Source organism: Protopterus annectens, chromosome 3.part1 (assembly GCF_019279795.1).
Source record: "Protopterus annectens isolate FY-2018-M chromosome 3.part1, PAN1.0, whole genome shotgun sequence".
Classification (NCBI taxonomy): Eukaryota; Metazoa; Chordata; order Ceratodontiformes; family Protopteridae; genus Protopterus; species Protopterus annectens.
In genome coordinates, this window is record NC_056732.1 from 105472625 (window position 1) to 105498745 (window position 26121).

The window sequence follows — 26121 nt, forward strand, 5'->3', positions numbered from 1 at the left end:
TAAACTCGTCTCCCTTTACAGGACAAAACAGTATCTTATAGACCCAGCAAGGAAAAGTCTAGCCTTGCCTATTTGCTCTTATATGCCTCACCTACCCTTATAAATTAGCCTCCTGTTACAAGAAAGCAACTAAATTTGCTACCAAAGCTGCACACTGAGCTCACCACTGCCAAACCTTAAAACAGCTAAACTGGTTAGAACTTAACAACTATCCAGCATAGTCTCAGCTAGTTATGGCATACAAACTGATATATTATCCAGAAAAATGCCCTGCATTAAAAATATACTATTGCCCTACAGCCCCACAAGGGACCTATGTTTTGGTGATCAACTTCTTCTAAGCCCTAGTAAAGCAACTAATTCATCATGGGACTCTGTATACTCCTGTTGTATCTCCAAACTCTGAAAAACTATCCCTCCACAAGTAAAATGACTACCAAATCCTCAAGATATACAATCCAGCTCAAACAATACCTGACCCAATCCTAGTCATGCTCATGTTTATCACCAGGTTGAAACCTCTAGTGAAAACATAAATTTCGTATTACTTATCACCAACTTTTTTGGCATCCTGCACTTGAATTAATACACCCCTCTTTATCCTCTTCTTAAACATCACTTCTCATTTTTCTCTTTTTCTAACAGCCCCCATCCACCTCCCTTGTAATGCATTCCCTGTATACCTAAGTTATACACCTTCCAGATACACCCATCTAGAACAGGCCACCCAGACAAAACTAATCCTATACCGTTTTCCTCACTCAAATGAAAGATATTACCGCTATCCTCTTATACAATACTAATATCTCCTCTCCTACATCATTTTATAACTTAATTATATTTGTTGAACTCTTTACAAATCTATACAATACTAAAATCACACCCCCCCAAACACATAATTTTGCAACTTACTTCAATATATCTCTTGAACTCTTAGATAGAAGATTATATTGATTTTAACAATTGGGTTAGTTACTGCTGCCATTGTAAGGCAGTCCAATATTTGTCAGCTTGAGAGAATGTGAATAACAGACCATATTACTTTGCCAGGAATCATCTGCACCTGTCCCCATTAGACTTTTGGATATTGGCCAAAACATTATCCACCCTTATAATGACTTTTCTAGGGAATGTCAGTCTGATAAACCTTCCAGCATAGTACATTCTAATCAAGATAAACTAAATGTATTACTGCTCAATGCTAGGAGTCTTAAAAAGAAGCTCCTCTCCTGGAAGCCCCCTTCACCCTGGAGAGGGTTGACATTTGTGCAATTACAGAGACATGGTTTAAAGCTGTGGAAGGCACCCTGGCAGTTCAATGCTATAATGCCTTCCAGACATTTAGACCAGCCATAGCACAATAAGAGACAAGAGGGGGAGGTTTATCAATCTAAATAAAAAGACAATCACACCTAAAGATTGGTTAAACAATATGACATGCCTGAGCTACTCCATGTCTAAGTAACATTAGGTAAACTCCAATACTATATCCTTGCTATCTATAGTTCACCATTTATGACCCAGGATAACCATACCACATACTTGAATGTATTGGTGTCACTCCCAATTCAACCCAAAAAAATATTCATGGGTGATTTCAACTATCCCACCATAACATGTGATACATTCACCACTATTAACATGCAGGCTCAAAGATTCCTGGAGTTTCTGGAACAGCTAGTCTGCACACCTACAAGGACTGCAAATATCTTGGATATGGTGCTCACAAATATGAGGGAATGTTGTGGACCCCCTAATGTAATATCCTGACTGGTCAGATCATATTATAAAGTGGCCAACCTTAAAATAAATATAAATCCCAAACTTCTAGCAAGCCCCAGAACCTTTAAAGAACTTTTTCAAGACTAAATGCCTTGTATTAAGAGATGGCATAGCTAAATTCCGAGCCCCACCCAAACTCAGACAACACTGTGACCTATGCAGAGGTGTTTACAGAAATCTTGTTCAAGCATATAAATAAATGGGTCACTGTCAAAATGTCGAAACATGGTTTATCGAAACTGTGTTTCTGCAGACACAATTTAGCGAAAGTACATTTTATCGAAAATGCACTTTCGCTAAATGGGGAGTGGGAAATTAAACAAAGCATGCAGTTTGCATGCACTGTTAGTTGTAAATCAACGTACAGTGTTGATTTACAACTAGCAAAGCTATCACTGACATCGTGGTACAGTGGGGATAAGGGACTATTCCCTTTTCCCCACTGTAGTGCGATCTCGGAGTGAGAATAATAAAGTAGGGGGGATGTGGGGGGTGCAGGGGGGCTTACCCCCCTGCATAACACTGCTTAATGTTTTTTATTTAACTTGTTTTTAATGTTGATTTCTTTAGTGAAAGTGCATAGTCAGCAATTTGCACTTTCGACAATATGCACTTTTGCTAAAGTATATTATCGGAAACACAATTCGGTAGATTGTGTTTTTGATAATACAGCAGTGACCCATATAAATATATAGAAACACCAGTGTCAAACTGAAATAAACTTAGGACAAACTCCAAAAACAATCCCCCTTGGTGGCTCCAAGTATAAATAGGTTGTACAACAAAAGAAAGAAAATTCTATTGAAAAATAGGAAGGCCTATGCCCAGCAGAAAAGAAATCCCTCATCAGTCTCAACAAACAACTCAGGGGACTAATTAAGTCCACCAATGCCACCTTTGATGCAAAAATAGCCTCCCAGGCTAAGGATAAACCATAATGCATATTTCAGTTATGTACACAGCCTTAATGGGAACACCCAACAGTGTGTTGAAATAATAGTAAACAGAACTCCATATACTAAAACAGGGGACATAGACAATTTTCTAGCCAATAAATTTAGCTATGGTTTCACACCTATCATCCAAATTACCCACCAGAAAATACCCTCTACAATTTCTACCCCAATTATCACTAAAGAACAGGTGATCATGGCATTTTCTAAAGCTAAAAGGGTTGGGGTCATATACTGGTTAAAATGTTAATCACACACACAGAGAGAAGGTACAGGGTTTGATTCTCATTCCTTCTTTGGAAAGGAAATTGGCTAGGCTTCAAATGGTCCACAATGGCAGTTAGCCTAGTAGTTACCTATTAACTTATAAAAACACTGCATCATTGGGTCCTGATACTATCCTAGGATGCCTTCTAAATAGATTGAAATATAACCTGTCCAGACCAGCCTCTAAACAGGCATCATCCCTAGGGAATGCAGGACTCAATGGTCATTCCTCTACATAAAGGGGGACCACCAATAGATCCAGGGAATTACAGATCCCTAATTATCATGAACTTGACAAAGACACAGGAAATCTTCAACCACTGAACCCATTCCAATTTGGTTTTGTCAAGGGCAGGTCATGCCTACTAAACCTGGTGGACTTCGAGAAGATCACTAGAGCCATGGATGACAGCAAAATGTTGCATACTGCCTACGTTGACCTGGCAAAGCCATTTGTCACAATACCTCATTCAAGTATTATAGACAAACTCACAAATTTAGGCATAAATTCCTATGTCACCTGATGGATAGCCAAATAGCTCATGGATAGGACACACAAAGTTAGGGTGGAGGACTCCACCTCCTCCAAGAGGTTTATTACTAGTGGTGTCCCACAGTGCTCAGTACTGGGACCTCTGCTGTTTGGAATATACTTCTCTGAAGTCAAGGCAACTATAAGAGGGCCTTTGGCTAACCAGATTTCCTGATATCTGCAAGCTGGGTGCAATCATCGAGTCCCTGAATGATGTACATATCCTCCAGGAAGGTCTGACATAGACAAATAACTGGTGCCACAGCCATGGCCTAAAACTCAGTGAAGAAATGCATAATTATATCCTTTGGGAAGTTGATCACCCATGCAAAATACATTGATAACACTCCCCTAAGAGTAGATCCAGTGTTAAAGGACTTGGGAACTCAGGCTGACAGTAACATGAACTTTCACCACCATGTGTCCATGGTGGTCAGAAAATCCTTCTATATGGCACAACACATAAGTAAGGGCATTGCATCCAGATCTAAGGGGATCTTAGTCCCACTATACTCAGTCCTAATTAGACCGATAATTGAGTACAATGCAGCCTTCAGCATGTACCTGACCAGGCATATGTAACAGCTGGAGTGGCCACAGAGTTTCCTCACTAAAAGAATACAGGGTGTAAATAATATGTCCTATGAAGACCAACTCAAAGCCTTGTCCCTGTACTCGGTCTCCTACAGACTACTGAGGGTCGACCTATGCCTAACCTACAAAGCATTCTCTGCTCCAGCCTAGATGAATCTACTACACATTCACAAAACAAACAGCACTAGAATAACTCAATCTAAGGATCTAAACCTCATCTGTGACATAAAAATAAAGTGACAGGTATATGTCTCAGAGATTATCTCGTCTCTGGAACAGACTCCTCATTCATGTGAAGCAGAGTTCTTTCTTAAGCCTATTTAAAATTAGTTTGGGTCAATGGATGGGAAATCACAAATTCATCCCTGGCTTGTCACCTGTGTTCCTTAGGGACAGGGACAGCTTATAGATGCACTAAGGCATGTGCATATACCACAGCCATTCAAGTCCATGGGCATTAACAAATAGGAAAAATAGGGAATGAACAGCTAGGCTTAAAAAGGCTCTAGGGCCATTAGCCTAGTAACCTCCTATGATCCTATGATCTTACTCTCTTTCTTAGTTATATGTTAAGGAATTTTGTGAGATATGCATACTCATATTCTATTCTATGTTCTCTAAGAGCTAACTTTTATAAATACTCAAAATAACTGGACCCTATAGAATGGAACACCACTTAGTATGTCTTTTTTTGAGCAAGACTGATTTACTGCCACTTTTAACAACTTCTTCTTTTCCCGGTTAGGGGTCGCCACAGTGGATCATCTGTCCACTCATGATTGGCAGTGGAGTTTTACAGTGTTGAGTTGCCAGCCTGGCACCCAGTCTTCCACAGAAGGCACACACATGCATGCACTCATTCCTAGGGCCAATTTAGAGTGTCCAATCCACCTATAACATGTCTTTGGGATGAAACCGGTGCACCCGGACGAAACCCACATGACCACAGGGAGGACATGCAGACTCTGTACAGAAGGTACCCCAGCTGAGAATTGAACCACTGAACCTCTCGCTGTGAGGCAGCAATGCTAACTGCTGCACCACCGTGGCCACTCACTGCCTACCAGACAAATATGCATGCATGCATGAAACAGTCTGTTATCTAGTTTTCTTCTCCATAACTTTGTTATTTAATTTTTGGCTTATTAATGACTTTATCAAAATCAAATTGAATCAGATTTAGAAGTCTTCCAGTCACAACTTTTTTATCATCAAAATAAAATAAATTTAGGCTTCCTTCCCCCAAGACTTGTTCCTAACATGAGAACATGCCATTCTACCAACAGCCTTTAAATCGCATGCCCTAGATCAAGGGAATATTGCTGAAACAGCTTTTGTCAGTAGTGGAGTTTTCCCTTTTGTCCACTGTTATATTAGCTCAGAATAGGTATATTTAAGTTTATGGGGTGTGGGGTTGTGTCCCTCATGGGGGGGGGGGGGGTTGCACAGGGTTATGCCCTCCAGAAAAAAAATTACATTTGATATTCACCAAAAGTTGTTATGCATTTTTTAAAGATCTATCAACAATCACTTTAATGGTTACCAATAGAGCAACATTAATTTCATGGGACTACTGCTATTAAGCCTCTATATCAACACCTTGACCATCTACCCTGGTCCTATGTATCAAGGACATATCCATACTTTGTTCACATATATCACTTTTGGGCAAGATGCAAACTTTAGGTTGGATTCTCTCTAGTCAAAAGTGGATGAATGACTCATATCTTCTTTTAAGTAGCAACAAGAGAAAAAAACATCTTTTTCAACAACTATTACAAACAAACAATCAAGCTATTCTTTATATTAATCAGGACAAGCAATGGTAAATGAAGGTAAATATGGAACAGCATAGGGACATCTATATGGAACTTGGAAACATTTTAATCAATACTTTAAATGCGGAGACTTGTCTGTTGAAAGAGCAGTTTACAAGCAGGAAAAAACAAGAGAATCATTAGCTCTATAAGTAAGGCTCTGAAGAGGTTAATAAACATGAAGAACAAATGTTGCAAAAATGGAAGAATTATGCTAACAGCAGCAGTACAAAAATGACATCAAGCTAAGCACAGGTGTTGGGAGTCAATGTAGTGAAATGGAAATGCTAGATAGTTTTAACAACCAGTTTCTTCTGAAACTAACAAGTGACCCCTGAGAGACCCCCCCTCCAAATGATGGTGCTAGTCTGGGGTAACCCCTATGAAGGATTAAATAAAACCAAAGCTGAAAGTTAATGTCCTCAGTATTTTTTTAAAAAAGTAAAGGCTATGATTGTGCCAGTATAACTAATACTAGACTGGGGGAAACTAGTGATACTGTTACCCCACTGAAGAATTATGTACTGCCTTCTGTTGGTTTTTTGCTGTTACTTGCATTTACATGCATGCATACCAAAGTATATTTAACTATTTACTGTGACCAACTAGTCTTATTACTGTATTGTACTAAGTACAATAAATACACCAAGACAAACTGCTTCAGTTAATACGCTTTACTATTACATTTTCCTTTCGGATCTACAAGCATGTAACACAGATGCTGTCAGCTCTCTATAGCAAATTCCCAAAGCTTGTTTATACACAATCATATTTATATCAAAAAGTCTGATATTTTTTCTCAGAGTCTGATGTATAACAGTTCTTTCTTTGTATAACAGTTTTCCTTTGTTCCCTTGTCTTTCATTCTCTGTAGTTTGATGATCCATGGAAACTCAGTCTTGCATTATCTGAAACGTGGTGTTCCAGCACTATCCTGAAACTTGATGTTACATCTCTTTGCATCTTCGATGTCCTTCCAACTGCCATCTGTGCAGTTATTTTTACAGACTTTGTTTCTCAATAACATACTCCTTTACATGGATGCCAATATCTAATTAAGCTATGCCAGCACACTTACTACTTCTTATTTTTCAGCATTTTATACTATTTCTAAATTAACCTTTTATATTTCATATGACTTGTATGCACAAGTATGACATCTTATTACAATTACTAAACAGGATTTTTGTAGACTTTTGTGCTTTTTGCTTAATGCTGTACGTTAATACTTAATAATGTTTTAGAAAAATGCAAGCCATTTGGCCTGGCAACCAGTCTTGTTTCCTTGACCTTATAAACTTCAGTACCAGTAACATTTTATCTTATGCAACATTCTTTGCAACTACCCATTCCAGCCTGGAAAGATTTGAGCTCACATACTTTTTTTTTCTTTCTGCGCATTCCAGACACTTAACTCATAACTCCTTCAGCACTTACTTTTACCTTCAGTCATTTGTTAATATGCTTGCAACTTGATATTAGAATACAGTTGTAAAACTTATAATTATAATAAACATTCGTAGTTTGCCTAATTATGCATAATACTGCTTTTGAATACTGTTTTTGCTGGAGTCTTTGCTATTTTTGATGCTATTATACAATAACAAAATATTGTAAGAAACAAAAGAGATATTGCCTTAACTAACATGTTTAAAACAGATATATGTACATGATTTACATGTGATGTCATTAGCCTTTTGCTGCACTTTAGATGAAAAGAAAATACATGCATGTCAGTCTTGTGATGCCATGTCTGTTCTCTGTTTAACTACTCTCATTTGACTTCTATGCCCTAGAACTGATTTGTTATTTGAAATGGTTTTAAAATCACTATTTAAGTGCCTTGCTTTAACTGAATGAAAGTTCTTGCTGTGTACGCTTAACCACTTTCTAAATGTAGAATAGTACGTCGTAAATTATTTTTTATTAGCATAGTTAACTACTGTTGCTTTAACTCTTTACTAACCAGATTATATTTGTCAGTATTCTGTTCTGCTGACTTTAAAGCTCTTATGCACTTCTGAAAGTGTTTGCATATGTTGTCTGAACTTTTTGAACTCACTCTGACTGTGTCATAGTAGCTTATTAAATCTTTTTGTCAGTTCACCATGAACTTCATCTCTGTTCTTATCTGTTTTGTAATGTGTAGTTGTTTTATGCCACTTTTGTCTAGCAAGATGTACAGAAGATTCTGTAAATAACTGACTTGACTGATATTGTAACTCTGAAATTAACATTTTACATGTGGTGACAGGACATAATGCATCTGGTTGTTTACTATTACTTTTATGACACTGCACACAGAAAGCAGTTTCATATGACTTGCATAATAAATGTTTACTGCCATACAAATGATGTTGCTGTTTAAGATAGCAGTCAAACATACATAAAGCACTGACATGCACTTTACCTAGTAAAGTACTACATGTGCTACAGTTATGTTTATACCAATCTTTAAATTCTGACCATACATGTGATGGACTGTTATTACTGTCTACCAGAAAAGTAGTCTTACACTTTACAGTTTTTTTGTTTATGGCACCCATGCTGTAGAATGAGAAACAAAAAAAAAATACCAGTTTTTGTGTGGAAGGTGGCCAAATCTTTCGTCAAGAAAACGTAGAAAGTCCCTTGTTGATTCTCTCAAAAGGTGGTCAAAACCAGCTGGCAGATTCAGCTGTGTGAATGTACAGCACCTGTGGAATCTGCAGAGATGCACTGCTCTGCTACTGGATACTGTGCATAAGAAGGAGGAGGAAAATGTTTGCACTTTAACTGGATGTACCAACTGAATAAAATGAAAAAGAAGCGTAGTTGTCACAATAAGAAACCATTCGGTCCGACAACTGTAGCTTGCCATCATGCATACTATTTATTGTGGCCAACTAGTCTTATTACTGTATTGTACTAAGTACAATAAATACACCGAGAAAAACAGCTTCAGTTAATACATTTTACTGTTACATTTTCCTTTTAGATCTACAAGCATGCAACACAGATGCTGTTAGCTCTCTATGGCAAATTCCCAAAGCTTGTTTATACACACTCTCATTTATACCAAAAAGTCTGATATTTTTTCTCAGAGTCTGATGTATAACAGTTCTTTCTTTGTATAACAGTTTTCCTTTGTTCCCTTGTCCTTGGTTCTCTGTAGTTTGATGATCCGTGGAAACTCAGTCTTGCATTATCTGAAATGTGGTGTTCCAGCACTATCTGAAACTTGATGTTACATCTCTTTATATCATTGATGTCCTTCCAGCTGCCATCTGCGCAGTTATTTTTAAAGACTTTGTTTCGCAGTAACATACTCCTTTACATGGATGCCAATATCTAATAAAGCTATGCCAGCACACTTACTACTTCTTATTTTTCAGCATTTTATACTACTTCTAAATTTACCCTTTATATTTCATATCATTTTTGCAGCTTTTTATTTAAGCTAATAATCATGCTAACAACAGTTTTAATGGAGACCGAATACTATTTTCTTTCACCCACTATTTGTTATTTGTTCAACAGGTCATTGAGGGGAAACTAAGGTAACAGGTAAATGGATAGAGGCCATAACTGTTTTAGTGTATAAAGGGAAAGGGTTTAGGAATGACACAGACCAAATTAGATTATTGTGCAACTGCACAAAAGTAATGTAGAAAGCAAGTCATGACAGAACTATTTAACTGAAAGATAATATAAAGTTAATCAGCTCTCATTATGCATTCAGAATGGCAATATCTAGTATCATAAATACGCTCCATTTTTGGGACTTTTTTTGTCTCCAAAACAATGGACTGCAGTCTTCAAGTTGCTGTCATCTTTGAATACTCTAGCAAGGCTTTTGATTGTATAAGCCAGGTTGTGTTAATTAAGAAACTTGAAATTTTATGGCTAGATGCCCAAAATGATTGGTTGGATAAATGCATGGTTACATGATAGAGCATGGAGTGTATGTTTGGGATCAAACTTTGATAATAAATATGAAATGGCAGCTGGAATACAACAAGGAGCTTGTCTTGCTTTACTACTGTTTGTTTTATATGTAAATGATAGTGTAGTGCCAGACATTGTTACAATATGTAAATATGCTGACAATACTAAATTAGCCAAGCTCATTGCTCAAGCGGTTGACTAAATTACATCACAAAAGGCTTTGGAGTTGGGCTAATATGACTCTTAGGAGGACGTTTAATGCCAACTACTAACTGTTAGGTGATAAACTACGTATGGTAGAAATGCACAAAGTTCCAGGTATATTAACTGAGAGTAAATTAAACTGCAAGTCTCATATAAAACTGTGCAGCAAAACATTCAGATTACAATGATGAGTTCTGCATTCATTCTGCAACAGATTCTTTGTTGTGATGATCACATTGCTTACAGCTATTATATACCTGTTTTGGAGATTTTTGGATCCTTGTTGTCACCTTTTAAATCTTATTTGATCAACCAGATTGAAAGAATTCAAAGGAGTTGGATGAAATGAGTAGATATTCTGATATCTTTTATGGACAGAGGATAATGAACCTTGTATTCATTTTAACATCTCAAGAGATATGGGTGACACAAACTTAATCTGTAGTTCCTTCAGGAATGGACATATGTTTACTGCTATTGGTCTGGCCAAAGACAATACTAACTTAAATTTGTGAGGATCAAAATACAGCTTGAGTATGGGGTCTCTTGAACAGCTCTAAGAGGAAGAACTGTCTTATGGAACAAATAGCATTAATATGGGATGGTTTAGTAGCTGATTTTATATGTGACAAATCTGTTGATATTTTTTAAAAAGGAGTTGATCTTTAATTTGGTGATACAAAATATAGATTATCTTAATCTGGAACATAATCAGACAACATAAAGCTGGCTAGGACTAACGTCTTTTCTGGAAATGGACATGTATGTATGTATGTAAGCATAAATGTATACCCCATATCTAAAATTTTAAATACCTGGGGTAGTAGTTGACCATATCCTCTCCCTTAATGAAGAAATAACCACTCCTGCTAACAAATGTAATCAAATGATGGGAACTTACTATACAGCCAGTTATTTCTACACTCCAGCTTCCAGATCTAAGCTTTTAACATTGCTTCTCCTCCCGACGGTATTCTTTGGAAGTGTTCTCTATCCTGGTACTGCATCCAGCCATACCACTAAACTCAAATGTATTTATAATATATCTGTCAGGTTCATATACAACTCTCCAACAACAATGCATCACAGCAGTCTGTCTGTAAATTAGCCACCTTTTAAGCATAAAATGAACTACCTCTTTCTCAATCATGCCTAATCTTACATTACCCCCCCATCAATTCTTAGTATTATATAGCTTTCAGACCCCACTGATCAGCTAAGCAGCACCTTGTAAAATAATCTAGAAGAATAAACTGATATTAAGAGTTCCTATTTAGAAACATCATGGGCCATATGTGAACTATGCTTCCTTTCAAATAAAATCCATCAAAAAAACAATAGATTGTCTGGGTCCACTCTGGTGGTGTTTTTTCTGCTAGACATAAACGCTGAAAAGGTAAATGATCAACCAAATAAGTAGAAAGTAATAATACTTGCAGTATTTCTTAAGATGAAACAACTTATAAATTATGTAACATTACCAAAACTTTTAAAACCAGTCTTTTTCTACATTTATTGCATCTCAGCATTGAGTCTGGCATGAATTGTGTTGAGTTCCTGTATTCTCAATGTTGTAAGATACTTTAAGAACTGTACTAATAACTGTTCCTTGCAATCTGTCTTTCTAACTATGATTATTCCTGTCTGAATTTCATCCATCTCCTTTGAATTCTTTCAGTCTGATTGATCAAATTAGATTTAAATGTAACTAACATAATATGCACTGGTCTACTATTCTGGCACTACTTTGTTTTCATACTGCCTTCTTTGCAACTTGGCCTCAACCCAGCTAGAACACCCAGGTAATTAAAACATAAATATACATATAAATACACATGTCTCAGATAAGACATTACAGGGGGGGGGGCACCCTTCCAAGTATTCTGGAAAAAACTCTTGACTTCTTCAATGTCTTTACCATCCTTTATCATAGGTTTGATTGTCAACCTTACTGGCCTTCAAAGGTTGACTGCCCTAACCCCATATTTATAAAATCCACTTTACATACATAAAGCAAACAATAATGCTCAACAGGGTGATTGTGATTGTTACAGGACAAATAATGGACTACCCACAGGTGTTGTGAAGCCTGATGCTGCAGGCAGACAGCCTTTTCACCCCAAGAAGATCCATTATTTCCCCTATAATGCCCACCCTGGATGCTTGGCTATTTGTTAATTTTTTTCATATTTTTTCATATTTTTATTAATACATACAATTTTTTTATAGTTTTGATGTAAAGTAGTTCTTGCACCTGATGTTTCTAAGTTGCTGCAGTACATGTAACTTTTGCTAGAAGAAGCATTTTATATGTCAAAAATAACTTATGTAAGTAGCTAATGTTCACACACGCATGCAGTTCCACGCACACATACACACACACACATAGACAGGCATATACTTAGAAACACACACACACACGCACACACAAACACATAGAAGCACAGACAGACACATACTTAGAAACAAACACACACACACACACACACACACACACATGCACAGCACAGACAGACATATACTTAGAAACACACACACACACACACACACAAACACATAGAAGCACAGACAGACATATACTTAGAAACAAACACATACATGCACAGAAGCACAGACAGACATATACTTAGAAGCACACACACACACACACACACACACACACACACACACACACACACACACACACACACACACACACACACACACACACACACACACACACACACACACCCACACCCACACACATATGCACACACAAAAATGTGCCACTTGTGATCAAATTAATTAAAAATGTACAACAGTGCTAGGTATTGCAACCCCCCCATGTCTCTATTCTCTGATTCTACATAATATCACTAATTTTGCCACACATGTTTGCAATGTCTCCCAAAAATGTTTGATTTTCTTGTAAATCAGTGAGCATTACTGTCGCTCAGTAAAGCCAGGCATTATAATATCATATTTCTTATTGTTCGGACAATGTGGATTGGTGGAAAACCTCTTGCTCTATATATATAAAAACTGCCACTGTGTTTATTTTTTCTCAGAATTCCTGAGCAAAGAAATTGCAAGGGATTCATGGTTTATTTTTCGACAGTTCACTTCCTCTCTCTCTCTCTTTCCACAAGATAAACACAATCACACACTTACGTTATTTTTTTCCCACCTTGCTAATTGATACAAGAGGGAAAGTAAAACAGTATGTCCTCCCCACTGCTCCTGCAGTTACTTTTACTAGGCATGTTGTTTATTTATTTATCTTTATTTATTTCTTATTATTTTACACTGGCTAAAAAGAAAAGTGATCTGTTGTGAGGGTAAAAAAAAAACAAAACAAAACATGGTAGCTGTTTTTCAGTTCATGCTTCACATCAACTTAATATGCTGTCATGAAGTGGAAAACTTTTCTTACCAGGCAATATCTGACCATTAACATCCTGCTGGAGAATGTTCACTCTCTAATAGGTTATCAATGTATGATGTGCCTATTATCTAAACAATACTACTTTCTAAAGGAGGTTAATGACATTATAAGAAAGCTTAGCTCCATAACGTTGGTAGGCATTGTGTAAAATACTTGTACGTAGTTTAACTGATGTGTAGTTAGGTAGCAGTTCCCTCGATCTTGAGTAAACTCTTTAAAGGTACAATCCACATAAAGACCTTCAGATAAAATTTAACCACACAATGTCCTACAGACCAGGTAGAAGCCACCTTTAAGTAATCTATGAGAAACAGATTTTAATAACTGTTCATGTAGCTTTTGCCAAGAGTTATGCTACAATAAATGTGAGATCATTACTGCTGTACCATGTATACAAATTTTAGACCATCTTGGATAACTTCAGCATCTTTTACTGAAATAATTATGTTATCCAATTCAGAGTCATCTGAATTTCTGGTTATCCAGTGATCATTTCCCACTTTTACAGCAGAAAAATACAGTCTGAAAAGAAGTAACACTAACACAGAGCACTGAGGGACACTGTTAACAACCACTGCACTTGGGCAGGGACACAATGCACTGGTTGGACAGAGAGTGCTGGGGATCTTGGCTTGGTCACTCAGCTGAGATTTCAACTTTATAGCTGCGCCAGTGGGGAGTCTTACTGGGGATCTGGAGGAAGAGTGAGAAACCAGCCCCGGACGGACGGTGGTCTCTGTGTGCTCTTAAGTGAAATTGCACTTGATGCAGAGAGCTGCATCTGGAAATACTGTGTGCACTTGTCATCATCCCAATATACATCCCCCACTGTTGCCAGTGATGAGGAATGAGTCTCCTTGATTACTGGTTGGCAGTGGTGGGGCGTCATAGCTTCTTAAACTTATTAACACCTATGTGGTGTGGAATGCAACATCTTTAGCAGACTACACACACCTTGCATTCCAGAACATTTTCTGAAAAATAATTTTAAAAGGGATAACACACATAAATGTAAATATTTTGTGAACAGTATAAGATATTAAAACTCTATAAACAGCAATGTTATCAGTGTATTTTAACAGTGAAATAATCAGTCCATTCATAGTCTTTCAATAAATACTACCATGTATTACAATACACACAAACCCCAAAATTGCATTTTTGCTAAACTTTCACAAATTGTCCTACCTTGGAAACTATGCAACTTAGACATATACTGTTAGAACATTTTTCTTAACCAGACATAAGCTTTTACAACCCAACAGAAAACTCCTGTAATAGTGCATGTTTATTGTGATATTTTCAAGAAATATGAAAACAAATGCTTAACTGTATAATCAGCAATATAAATAATTCTGAATATTTGTGAAGATGTACAACTTGCAATGCAAACATCAAAGACATTTTTCTTCAACAGTATCTAATATGTAATAATATCCTGGTGTCATGCAACAGTTTGTAACTCGCTTGTTTTTCAATATATTACGTACATATGAAATATTATTTTTATAATTGCTAACAGTTAGCAATATCTCAGGTATAGTGTGATATAAATGGACACTGACAATTTTCCTGTCTCCCACCATGGCATATCACACCATACATTATTAAATTTAGACTTCTCAGTTATAAAAATATGAACAATAAAAATTAACATATGAATAATAGGTGACAGACAGTGATCAATTTCTCTATGGCAGGACATCCTAGACTAACAATCTTGGTGTCATTTTTGTAATAACCCATTGCACTTTCTAATACTGCCTACTTTTAGCTGTTAAGTCACTTGGTTAAAGAAGCAAGACCCCAAAAAAGGTCTGGATGTCTTAAGGAGCTATGGGTGTGAACTGGAAATACACAAAAAGGTGTTAGAATTTTGGCACTTTTAAATATTTCTCCCAAACCCTTCAGAACTTTTCATGAAAGTGCTAGTTACTCTTCAGATCTAAGTCAAAATGCATTTTACATCAGAAAAAGGATGTTTATCCCAAAACATACAATCTCTTTATCAGCACTTATTATTATTATTATTATTATTTTTTTGAGATTCAAGTTCTTGCTTTGCAAATTATCCACAAGTAAATAGCATGAGGTAGGGGACATGGCCAATGAGAGGCTCAACATATGGCTTGACAAAGGTGTTTTAGCATTTCAAACAAAAATATAGAGACAAGAATCTTGGTTACAATATTACTTGCACAAACCAAACATAGTAACGTCATTGTAGGTTTTTGCATATAGTCTGGGCACAAACCATACTACTACTTAACCACTGCTGTTTTCCTTATAAAAGGGGGGAGGGGGTGGGGATGATGAGGGGTGTTCAGTCAGATCTGGAACTCACTGTAAAACTCCTGCCATGAGAAGTTTAATTTGTATACTATCAGTATTGTCAACCAGAAATGGCCATTGCTGTTTCCAAGTGGTCACAACCTACAATCACCTCTTCTGGCTAAGAGCAAGGTAGTCTGTGTCTCACCCAGGGCTAATAACATATTCACATTTCAAGAGACAATAACTGTCTACATCTCCACTTATTCAGTGCATTGCATTTTTTGACCACATTAATTGAATAACTACTGCTACACTTTACCTTTTATACCTCTTAACATTTAGCATTAAAACAATCTTGTTTAAATGTACTTTTCTTTATTTATTAATTATTTAGAACACAAGAAGGTCACTTACTTTGAGCAAAAGCTTCTTGCACATCTCCTCCAACCCCTGTAAGGGAGTCCTGAGGGGTGTGGGCTGGAGTTGAACAAGCAGACAAAGACCTGATAGGCATGGGTATAGGCCGGCTGATGGTGTGACTGGGGGAAGATCGAGGGGAACCTGCCCCTTGAGTCTGTGAAAACAAGACAGCAAAATTGGTACATTCATTCACTGAAGTATTGTCATCAACAATAAGTTTTTAACCCAGCTAATGAGGCACACAAATCCACATTCTTTACTTGTATTCCAAAGCAGGGTGAACAAATAAATGCATACTGATAACCATCAGAGAGAAAAGTCACTTAATTCCTTTCTTTAACTGGTTTGCTTGGTTCAACCAGTCACGGTTGAGACTATTTACATATCTTCAGTTTGTAAGATAATGATGCTTCAGTAAAGTCAATTTTGTTATCGACACTGTACATAATGGTCCCCATCACTATTTTCAAGACTACAGTGTAGTGGAGAGGAGAGAAATAATATAGATAGATATATATTCATTATATAGCTTACACAGATGCACACACAAACACACACACATGACATGGGATAGCTATACCACTCTGTGTAGTAAAACATGTCTTTAAATATTCCACTAAAAAGAAAAGATGAAAGGACTGCTACAGTAATCCTCTTTTGTTCACCTGTATAATAGAGTCTACTTTTTTATTTTTACGTATTCTTATTCGTCAAATTCAAAATCTAGACTTGAAATTTGAAGATGTGATATGTGACACAGTAAAAGAATTAGTAAAACTATCCTTTGAAGTCATGGAGAGAAGCAGGCACAACTATTTCATGTATTAACTATTACAACAGATCTTTAAGATGATGTTTCTGTATCAGGACGCGGTACTAACAGCAGAATGGTTTTACGGGGCTTAAGAAGACGTTTTGCAGAACAGAAAAATTAATGTAAATAGTCCAAATGCTCAGAAAGGGCCATCTTTGGAATTTTCTTGCCCTCTATATCTTTTCTGTATCTTTTGCAAAGGAAACAAACAGCTGAACATCTTCAAAGAAAACTTTTAATCTATGGAGCCAGAAACACAGTTTGTCTTGTTTAATTTCTCTAAGTATTTTGGGTTTCTAATACCAAGTCAGGGTACAACTGGAGCTCATGAAATGAGTATTGTTTCATTTACTGATGTTAGCCAAGCATGCCCTTCTCAGCACCCACAGTGTGTAAAGAATTGTCTCCTTCTGGAAGTCGTACAGGGTTACATGTATTGGTAACATATTTTAGTAAGACTATAAATTCTTTTTTATTAGACCTCTTGCTCCCACTCCTATTGGAACCATTTGGATATCTTCATTTTTGCTTGCATATCCAGGTATTTCATGACTCTCTCAGTCATGAGCCTCTCTCTCTGTATGTAAGGCACTGCAATCAGTAAGTGCAGCAATTTCAATGATTAATGCTACTTTTCTCTTTTTTTCGTGGACTACTACATCTGGTTTTCTTCCATCTATTTTTCAAACTGTTGGTAATGGGTGATCCCATGTGATATAAACTTCATCATTCTCCATAACGCTTCATGGTTCATGCTCTAATGCTTCTCAGCCACTTCTACACTGTAGTGTTTTCACAATCCCCAATGCAACTGTCTTGCCACATTATTTTGCCTTTCAGTACATAGGTCCTATGCCATGAGTGAATCACAACAACAAGATATCCAACTGTTTCAAGTTCTGTTTTACAGAACCTGCATCTGTCCATTTCTTCCACCTTTTCAATGGACTTTGTCAACATGATGATGCATTTATGGAGTTTCCACTTTTCTTTCCTTTCCTTCTCATCTGATCCTTCCCTTACAGTTTCCTATGTTCAGCCACTGAATGTGAGTTCTCATTTGTTTAAACATTGGAGGGATGTATGAGTGTCAAATACACTGCTTTTCATTACATATTGTGGATATACTAGGAATAAAACCGGAATTTGTCCAGAGGGAAACAATGTTCTGAACGATTATATAGGGATACTAGGAATAAAACCGGAATTTGTCCAGAGGGAAACAATGTTCTCCTGAAAGATTATACAGGGATACTATGAATAAAAATGGGATTTGTCCAGAGGGAAACAATGTTCTCCTGAAAGATTATATAGGGATACTAGGAATAAAAATGTGATTTGTCCAGAGGGAAACAATGTTCTCCTGAAAGATTATATTGGGCTTTGAAGTAATAAAGCCCCCTTATTTTTGGTCAGCCATCTCACCTATGCTATTAACAATAGAAAGTATGTTTTCCAAGAGATATACTTCATGTTTTCTGAGCCATCCAGCTCAGAGGAAGTCGATGGCAACTTTTCAAACATAAACTTAAGATCTCAGGAGTGTAAAGTTCATTTATATAGAAGTGAAAGATAAAGGTATACGTTGTGAAGGTTTTAAACAGCCTTATAGAAAACAGCAGCTTCCCATCTAGGCCAGCATATGGCAACAAAAGTAACACATCCGCACCAGGCTTAAATGGTTAATATTTTACATTTAAGACAGGCATAGTTTCTACATATTATCTTAAATTTTACATTACTTCATATCAATCTTCTACTGTTCATTATCACCTTCCTTGCTTATCATCTTTATATCTCCTGCAGACAAAGGCTTTCTTGCTACTGGTCCCAAACATATTTCAAAACTCACAACTTCTTTTAGCAGCTACTAGCTTGATATTACTGTACTTTATTTTAGTATTTATATTATAAATTGCAGTGTTCGTATTTATGGCCATCTGTCAAACTATTGTGATTTTACAGTATTATCAGAGAATAATAATGGAATTGAGTTAGTACAAAATACAAAGCTACTGAGAATAACAAAAGACCACAGATTATAAGTTTCAATCAGCACATCCAATATGCAGTTCAAAAAACAAGATCTCTATAAAGTGAAAAACTAACAGAATATACGTGTATGGCTATAGCTTAAATCCATCTATTCCCTAGTCATGTGTATGCCTTATCAGTTTTTTCACTAATATACAACCCTCTCAGTTAGCTAAACTGCGGCAGTCCTATAATAAAACTGCAAAGTTTGCAAGTAACTACATTAACCAAACATATCACTTTGTGGCACTTTACTCCCTTAACTCGCTGGAACTATTTAATCTACTAGCCCTTTCTCATGTTATGGAACTATTTAATCTACTAGCCCTTTCTCAAGTTAAGATTTCCCACAACATTCTCTGTTCTCCATATAAATAATAATAACTTAGTTCTAGTATTTTTGACAGCCACTAGCGAGATATTAAAGTGGTAAACCCCCCAAAAACTGAGCACAGTAAATCAACACCTACTACTCACTCAAAAATCTAAAAAGACGATAAACTACAACTAATTAAAATGATTCTGCTTCCAAAAATTTTGTAGATAACTCAAGCTCTAGCTATTCCACCAAACAAAATTCATGTGAAAAAAATTAATCAGCTAATGCTAAATTTTCTTTGATTTCAATATAAACCTAGAATGGCATTTTAACATCATATTAGATCTTGGAACTCAGGGGTATAACTATTTCCAGGCATATACATTTATACAAAAGCAGCAATTTGTAAAATCATACTTAACTGGTTAGACTCCAGTTATATTTCTAATTGGAAAACACAACCATTTTCACTATTTAATAAAAATAAAATGAAAACTGATAGCATCCATAATACAATCCTTTTTGAGTGTATATATATATATATATATATATATATATATATATATATATATATATATTCAGTTTGGCTTTTCTCCTCCTTCACAATCAAATTATATTCACTTTATTAAAAAAAAAAAAAAAAAAACTTTAAATACACAATGTTAAATACTATTGACTGAGACTCTGGTTTGACACACCTATTCTCTTCAGGATAATAAAAGATTTTTTTTGAAAAAGCTGGTAAACAAAAAGTTAATTCCTGGGAGAATAAAACTTTTTATGTTGGTGTGAAGGCTGCCAGCCTAGCCAGATAGAATTTTGCAGATAATTCTGTCATTTGTAAATATGAATGTAAACTACAGGCTTGTTGTCTTAAATGTAAAGAAATAGTGTTACATGTGGAACTGGGAAAAATGTGACAACAGCGCACTCTACTGGCCAAAGTAAAACATGTGGTGACTCTTTCAGGTAGACAGTGGTGCCGAAGGGTCTAGATGAAGAAATTCTTTCTATTGTTTTAACCAAGAGTTAAATTGCTGGATTTAAACATGCAACTGTACTTTTATTGCTCTGCTTCCTGACCAGCTGTAAGATAACAAAAGGAGATGTTAAGAATGTAAATGCAGTTTCTGTTAGCCTGGGAACCTGGGGAAATGTGAAGAATGATGTAATGTGTAACCTGGGAACCCCAATAAAGTGTGAAGAATGATGTAATGTGAATCAGAACTGCAATTTTATTTTAAACAGAGAGAACCAGACAGGATTAAGCATTTTTGTCTTGACCATCCAGCTCATCAGCACTCTGCCTGTTTTCATATGTAAGTTATCTTAGACTTGTGTTTTCTTTTAGAAATAGCTAGAAACTAGAAAGACGTGTTTTTCTGCGATAATTGGACACCCTTTTAAGGGCCTTTGAGTAGCTGATAATTATTAGTGGGTGGTGGCAGGGTACTACCTTATAGTCTGGGAAAAGGGGGTACAGCTGGAGAACCTGTGCCAGCCTTTCCCAGGAGTGTCTGTGTGGTTGTATAAACTCTTCTCAAAGTGTGTGAGTGTGTGTGTCAGCTACTTGGGCAGGGACACGAAGCACTGGTTGGACAGAGAGGGTGCTAGAGGTTTTAGCTTGCCCACTAGGCTGAGATCTGGAACCTATAGCTGTGCCAGTGGGGAGTCTTATTGGGGACTTGGAGAGCAAGGGAGCAACCAGCCCCGGACTGACTGTGATCTCTGTGTACTCTTAAGGGAAATTGCACTTTACTGTGCATATTTGTTATCCTTTCCTTCATATATGAGATGCCCTCTCTGGTGTTAGTGGTGAGGACTGAGGCTCCTTGATTGCTGGGCCAGGGCACGGGCGTCACATATTAATTGTTTGGAAGTGGTGGGATATTCACATCACATATTAATTGTTTGGCAGGGGTGAGATATCCACATCACATATTAATTGTTTGGCAAATACTAATTGGCTTGTAGTGGTGTGGGTAGAGTGAATTCCTGTAGCTTGTGTACAGTGAGCTTTGAAGGTGTTTCATACTCTAAATCAGCCATGCAGTGAATACTCAGAGTTCAGATCACAACTGTTTTATTTCTTTTGTTAGCTTAGTTAGTCAGGGTGAGCAGGCAAAATGTCAGCAGAGGAGTATGGAAAGCTGACAAGGAGCCAGCTGGCAGAGATGTGCCAGGTTAGGGGACTGGTGTATGGAAACCTGACTAAGGCAGACCTGATTGCAACCTTGGTTACAGCTGCATCAGAAAACAGCAACCAAGAGGACAATCAGACTGGCAGTGGAGATATAATACCCTTGGAGAATGGACAGCTCAACCTTTCTGCAGAGGACTTAAACATCCATCTGGAGCTAAAGAGACTTGAGTTGAAGGCCAGATGTTTGGAGATAGAAGCTGAGGAAAAGAAGAGGCAGAGGAAACATGAGAGAGAAATGCTGACTCTTCACCAGAGTCATGGAGGTAATGGGGAAGGGAGTAACTGGACCCCAGAAGCACAACGGGTCAGTAAATTTCTTCTGCAGTTTAATGAGGGGGATAATTTTGATAGTTTCATTCATATGTTTAAGAGGGTATGCAAACAGTATTGTGTTGACCAAAGGCTCTGGGTATGGTTCCTGACCCCCTTACTCCATGGTAAAGCTGTAACTGTATTGTCTAAAATGTCTGATGTTGCACGTTTTCATTATACTGTTGTAAAAAATTGTCTATTAGAGTTTTTTAAGCTAACACCTGAAACGTATAGGAAAAGGTTTTGTGAGCATAGACGCAAGGCAGATGAAAGTGTGTGTGAATATGTTGCTGAACTGAGCACTTATTTCCATAGGTGGGTGAGTGGATGTCAGGTCACCACTTTTGAAGGGCTGGCAGACCTTTTGGTGAGGGAACAAGACCTTAGTACTTTGCCTGAGGACATGAGGATCTGGTTAGTTGATAGACAATGTGCTACTTCAGATGAGTTGGGGAAGAAGGGAGACCTATACCTGGCAAGCAGGGCAGCTCTGCACAGGAAGGGGTCCCCCAGTACTGCTCATGGGTCTAAAGGAACCCATGGTGGGCAGCACAGACTGCCCCAACAGAGTCTGTCAGTAGCAAGGGAAGCCACTAGTCCAGGTACACATCCAGGAGCTAGGGTTAAATGTTTTGAATGCACCCAGTGGGGCCATGTGGCATACAGGTGTCCATGGAGGCAAAGTGGGGAACAAAAGGTGAGGGAGCCAGTACCCAATAGTAGGTTGTCTTGAGAAAACAGAGGTACTAAACTACCATCCTGTAGATGTCCTGATAGGGAAGGATTTAGATGAGGCAGTACCATGTGCTTATGCAATTACATGCAGTCAGGTTAGGAGACAAGCATGTGGGTCTGGTAGCCTGGGGGAGACCCAGACAGACTGCATACTTGCAGCCAGGACTGGTAAGGTGGTTACTTCAGGGAGGGAGCGGCCCTGTAGCAGTGAGACTGAATGTGAGCCACAGCTGATTGTGGGTACTGATGGTCCCTTGGACAGAGTGACTGCAAAGGCAGAGGTGGGTAGTAGTACCCGAGCTGACAGTGAGGCACCATTGTCAGAGGATGCCAGACTTCCTGTGGAAGGGGAGCTGGGAAGGGTTACAAGAAGAGAGTTGAGACAGTCTCAGCTCTCAGACCCTACATTGCAAGGCCTGAGGCAGCTAGCTAGGGAGGCATCTGATTCTCAAGGAAAGTGGGAATCTGTAAACTGGGACAAAGGATTACTATACAGAGAGTGGACCCCTGAGGGAGGGCTAGAAGGTGAGAGAGTACAGCAGTTGGTAGTGCCTAGAGCCTACCATCTGGCGCTTCTTGCCATAGCCCATTATATTTCCTTTGCAGGTCATATGGGCATAAAATGTATGAAGAGGCATATTATGCAGAACTTCTATTGGCCTGGAATTTCCAGAGATGTAACAGAGTACTGCAGGACCTGTGAGCAGTGCCAAAAGGTAGGCAAGGCAGGAGACAAGATGAGAGCTCCTTTGATGCCTTTGCCTGTGATTGAGGAGCCATTTCAGAGGGTAGTTATGGATATTGTGGGTCCTCTGAGTACCCCAAGTTCCACAGGGAAAAAGCATATCCTAGTGGTAATGGATTATGCTACACGATACCCTGAGGCAGTGGCTTTGTCCTCCACTGAGGCAGAAAAGGTGGCAAATGCTTTTTAGAGATTTTCAGCAGGCTAGGTTTCCCAAAGGAAATACTGACTGACAGAGGTGCCAATTTCATGTCAGACCTGCTGGCTTGTCTGTGGAAGTCCTGTGGGGTGAGGCACATGAAGACCACCCCCTACCATCCCCAGACTAATGGTCCTGCAGAGAGGTTAAACTCTACAATCAAGTCCATGCTATGGGCATTTGCAGATCAGTTTAAGAGGGAGTGGAACAGATATTTGCCCCATCTGTTGTTTGCTTACAGAGAGGTTCCCCATGAATCCATAGGTTTTTAACGCTTTGAGTTGCTGTATGGGAATAGGGTGAGGGGACCTCTAGATTTAATTTGAGATGAGTGGGAAGGTGAGTGCAAGTCTCACAAGGAGTCTGTTGTGGCATACATCCTAAACCTCAGGGCAAGGCTCAGGGAACTCATGGGCTTGGCCCAGGAGAACCTGGCAGAAGCCCAACAAAAGAAAAAGGTGTGGTATGACAGGAATGCTCGAGCTAGAGAGTATGCTGTGGGGCAGCAGGTAATGGTTCTCATTCCTGTCAGCCACAAAAAGTTGCAAGCAGCTTGGGAAGGACCCTACAAGGTGGTAAGAAAGGTAAGTGATGTTAACTACATGGTGGAACTGCTAGGCAGAAGGCAGGGTCACAAATTGTACTATGTTAACATGATGAAACCTTACCATGACAGGGAGGCCCTTGTGCTGAGCATTTGCAGTGGATTGCAAGAGGAGTCTGAGGGAGATCTGGGGGATGATCTCCTCAGTGAGGCTCAGGCTTACACCTCAGTGGAAGGGGTAGCAATGTCCCAGCAGCTATCTCCTACCCAGGTTCTAGAAATCCGAGCAGTGTTGCAGGAATTTGGGGACATGTTCACTGGGAAACCAGGGTGCACCCACCTGGTGCAGCACCAGGTGGATACAGGATCCCAAAGGCCTATTAGGCAGGCCCCTTATAAACTGCTTGATAGAGTAAAACAGACTCTGAGAGAGGAGGTACAAGAGATGTTGGAACTAGGGATGATTCAAGAGTCCAACAGTCCCTGGGCCTCCCCAGTGGTGCTGATGCCAAAGAAGGATGGCAGCACCAGGTTCTGTGTGGACTACAGGAAATTAAATAGTCACACAGAGTCAGATGTTTACCCCATGCCTAGGACAGATGAGGCCCTAGAGCAGCTGAGTGGGGCTAAGTATCTTACAACCATTTATCTTCCCAAGAGTTACTGGCAGCTGCCCTTGACTCCCAGTGCTAGAGAGAAGTCAGCCTTTGTGACTCATTTTGGCTTGTATGAGTTCATAAAGATGCCCTTTGGGATGAAGAATGCCCCAGCGACTTTCCAGAGGCTGGTAGATCATATCCTAGTAGGAGCAGGAAGGTTTGCCATCTACAGCCATTCCTGGCCAGAGCACCTTCAGCATGTCAGGGAGGTGCTGGGAAGACTACATAGGGCAGGGTTGACCATTAAGCTGAGCAAATGTCAGGTGGGTATGGAAGAGGTCTCCCACCTAGGACATAGAGCGGGGAGTTGTAAGATAAGGTCAGAACCTGCCAAATTGGAAGCCATTCAGGCATGGCCTGCACCTGTTACTAAAAAGCAGGTGAGGGCATTCTTAGGGACAGCAGAGTACTACAGAAAGTTCATCCCCAGTTATAGTACCACAGCTGCTCCCCTCACAGACCTGACAAGGAAGAACAGGTCAGATAAGGTAGTGCGGACCCCAGCATTTGAGCAGGCATTCTAGATGCTTAAAGAAGCTTTGGGAGTACCCCCTGTGTTAGCCAGTTCAGATTATGTCAAAGAATTTGTTGTGCAGGCGGATGCTTCAAACCATGGGGTGGGGGCTGTAATTAGCCAGATTTCTTCAGAGGGAGAAGAGCACCCAGTGGTTTATCTCAGTCATACGCTCCAACCCAGGGAGCAATGTTATGCAGCTGTAGAAAAGGAATTTCTAGCCATAGTGTGGGCACTGCAGAAGCTTCAGCCTTATCTGTATGGAAGGAAATTTACTGTTATGACAGAACACAATCCCCAACATGGTTACACTGAGCCAGCCAGCAAAATGCCAAGTTGCTAAGATGGAGCCTAGGGTTTCAAGCATATATGTCAGTGCAGCACCGCAGTGGGAGTAGCAATGCCAATGCAGATGGGCTCTCAAGACAGGGAATGGGGTAAGGTATACATAGATAGACCTAACTCCCTCAATCAGCGTTTCTCAAGGGTCACTCCTGGATTATCTGGGGGGCGGGGGGATGTGAAGGCTGCCAGCCTAGCCAGATAGAATTTTGCAGATAATTCTGTCATTTGTAAATATGAATGTAAACTACAGGGTTGTTGTCTTAAATGTAAAGAAATAGTGTTACATGTGGAACTGGGAAAAAATGTGACAACAGCGCACTCTACTGACCAAAGCAAAACATGTGGTGACCCTTTAAGGTAGACAGTGGTGCTGAGGGGTCTAGATGAAGAAATTATTTCTATTGTTTTAACCATGAGTTAAACTGCTAGATTTAAACATGCAAATCCATTTTTATTGCTCTGCTTCCTGACCAGCTGCAAGATAACAAAAGGAGATGTTAAGAA

At 38.6% G+C, this 26121-nt stretch overlaps 1 protein-coding gene across 15 annotated transcripts in view; it reads right to left on the minus strand.

Annotated features, from left to right (window-relative positions):
• Positions 1 to 26121, minus strand: part of DTNA (dystrobrevin alpha) — a 1617970-nt gene that overhangs the window by 162285 nt on the left and 1429564 nt on the right. For all 15 annotated transcript variants that reach the window (XM_044066623.1, XM_044066631.1, XM_044066627.1 and 12 more), the window contains one exon: positions 16189 to 16348. In XM_044066623.1, coding sequence (XP_043922558.1) covers positions 16189 to 16348 — 160 coding nt within the window. The remainder of the gene's footprint in view (positions 1 to 16188; positions 16349 to 26121) is intronic.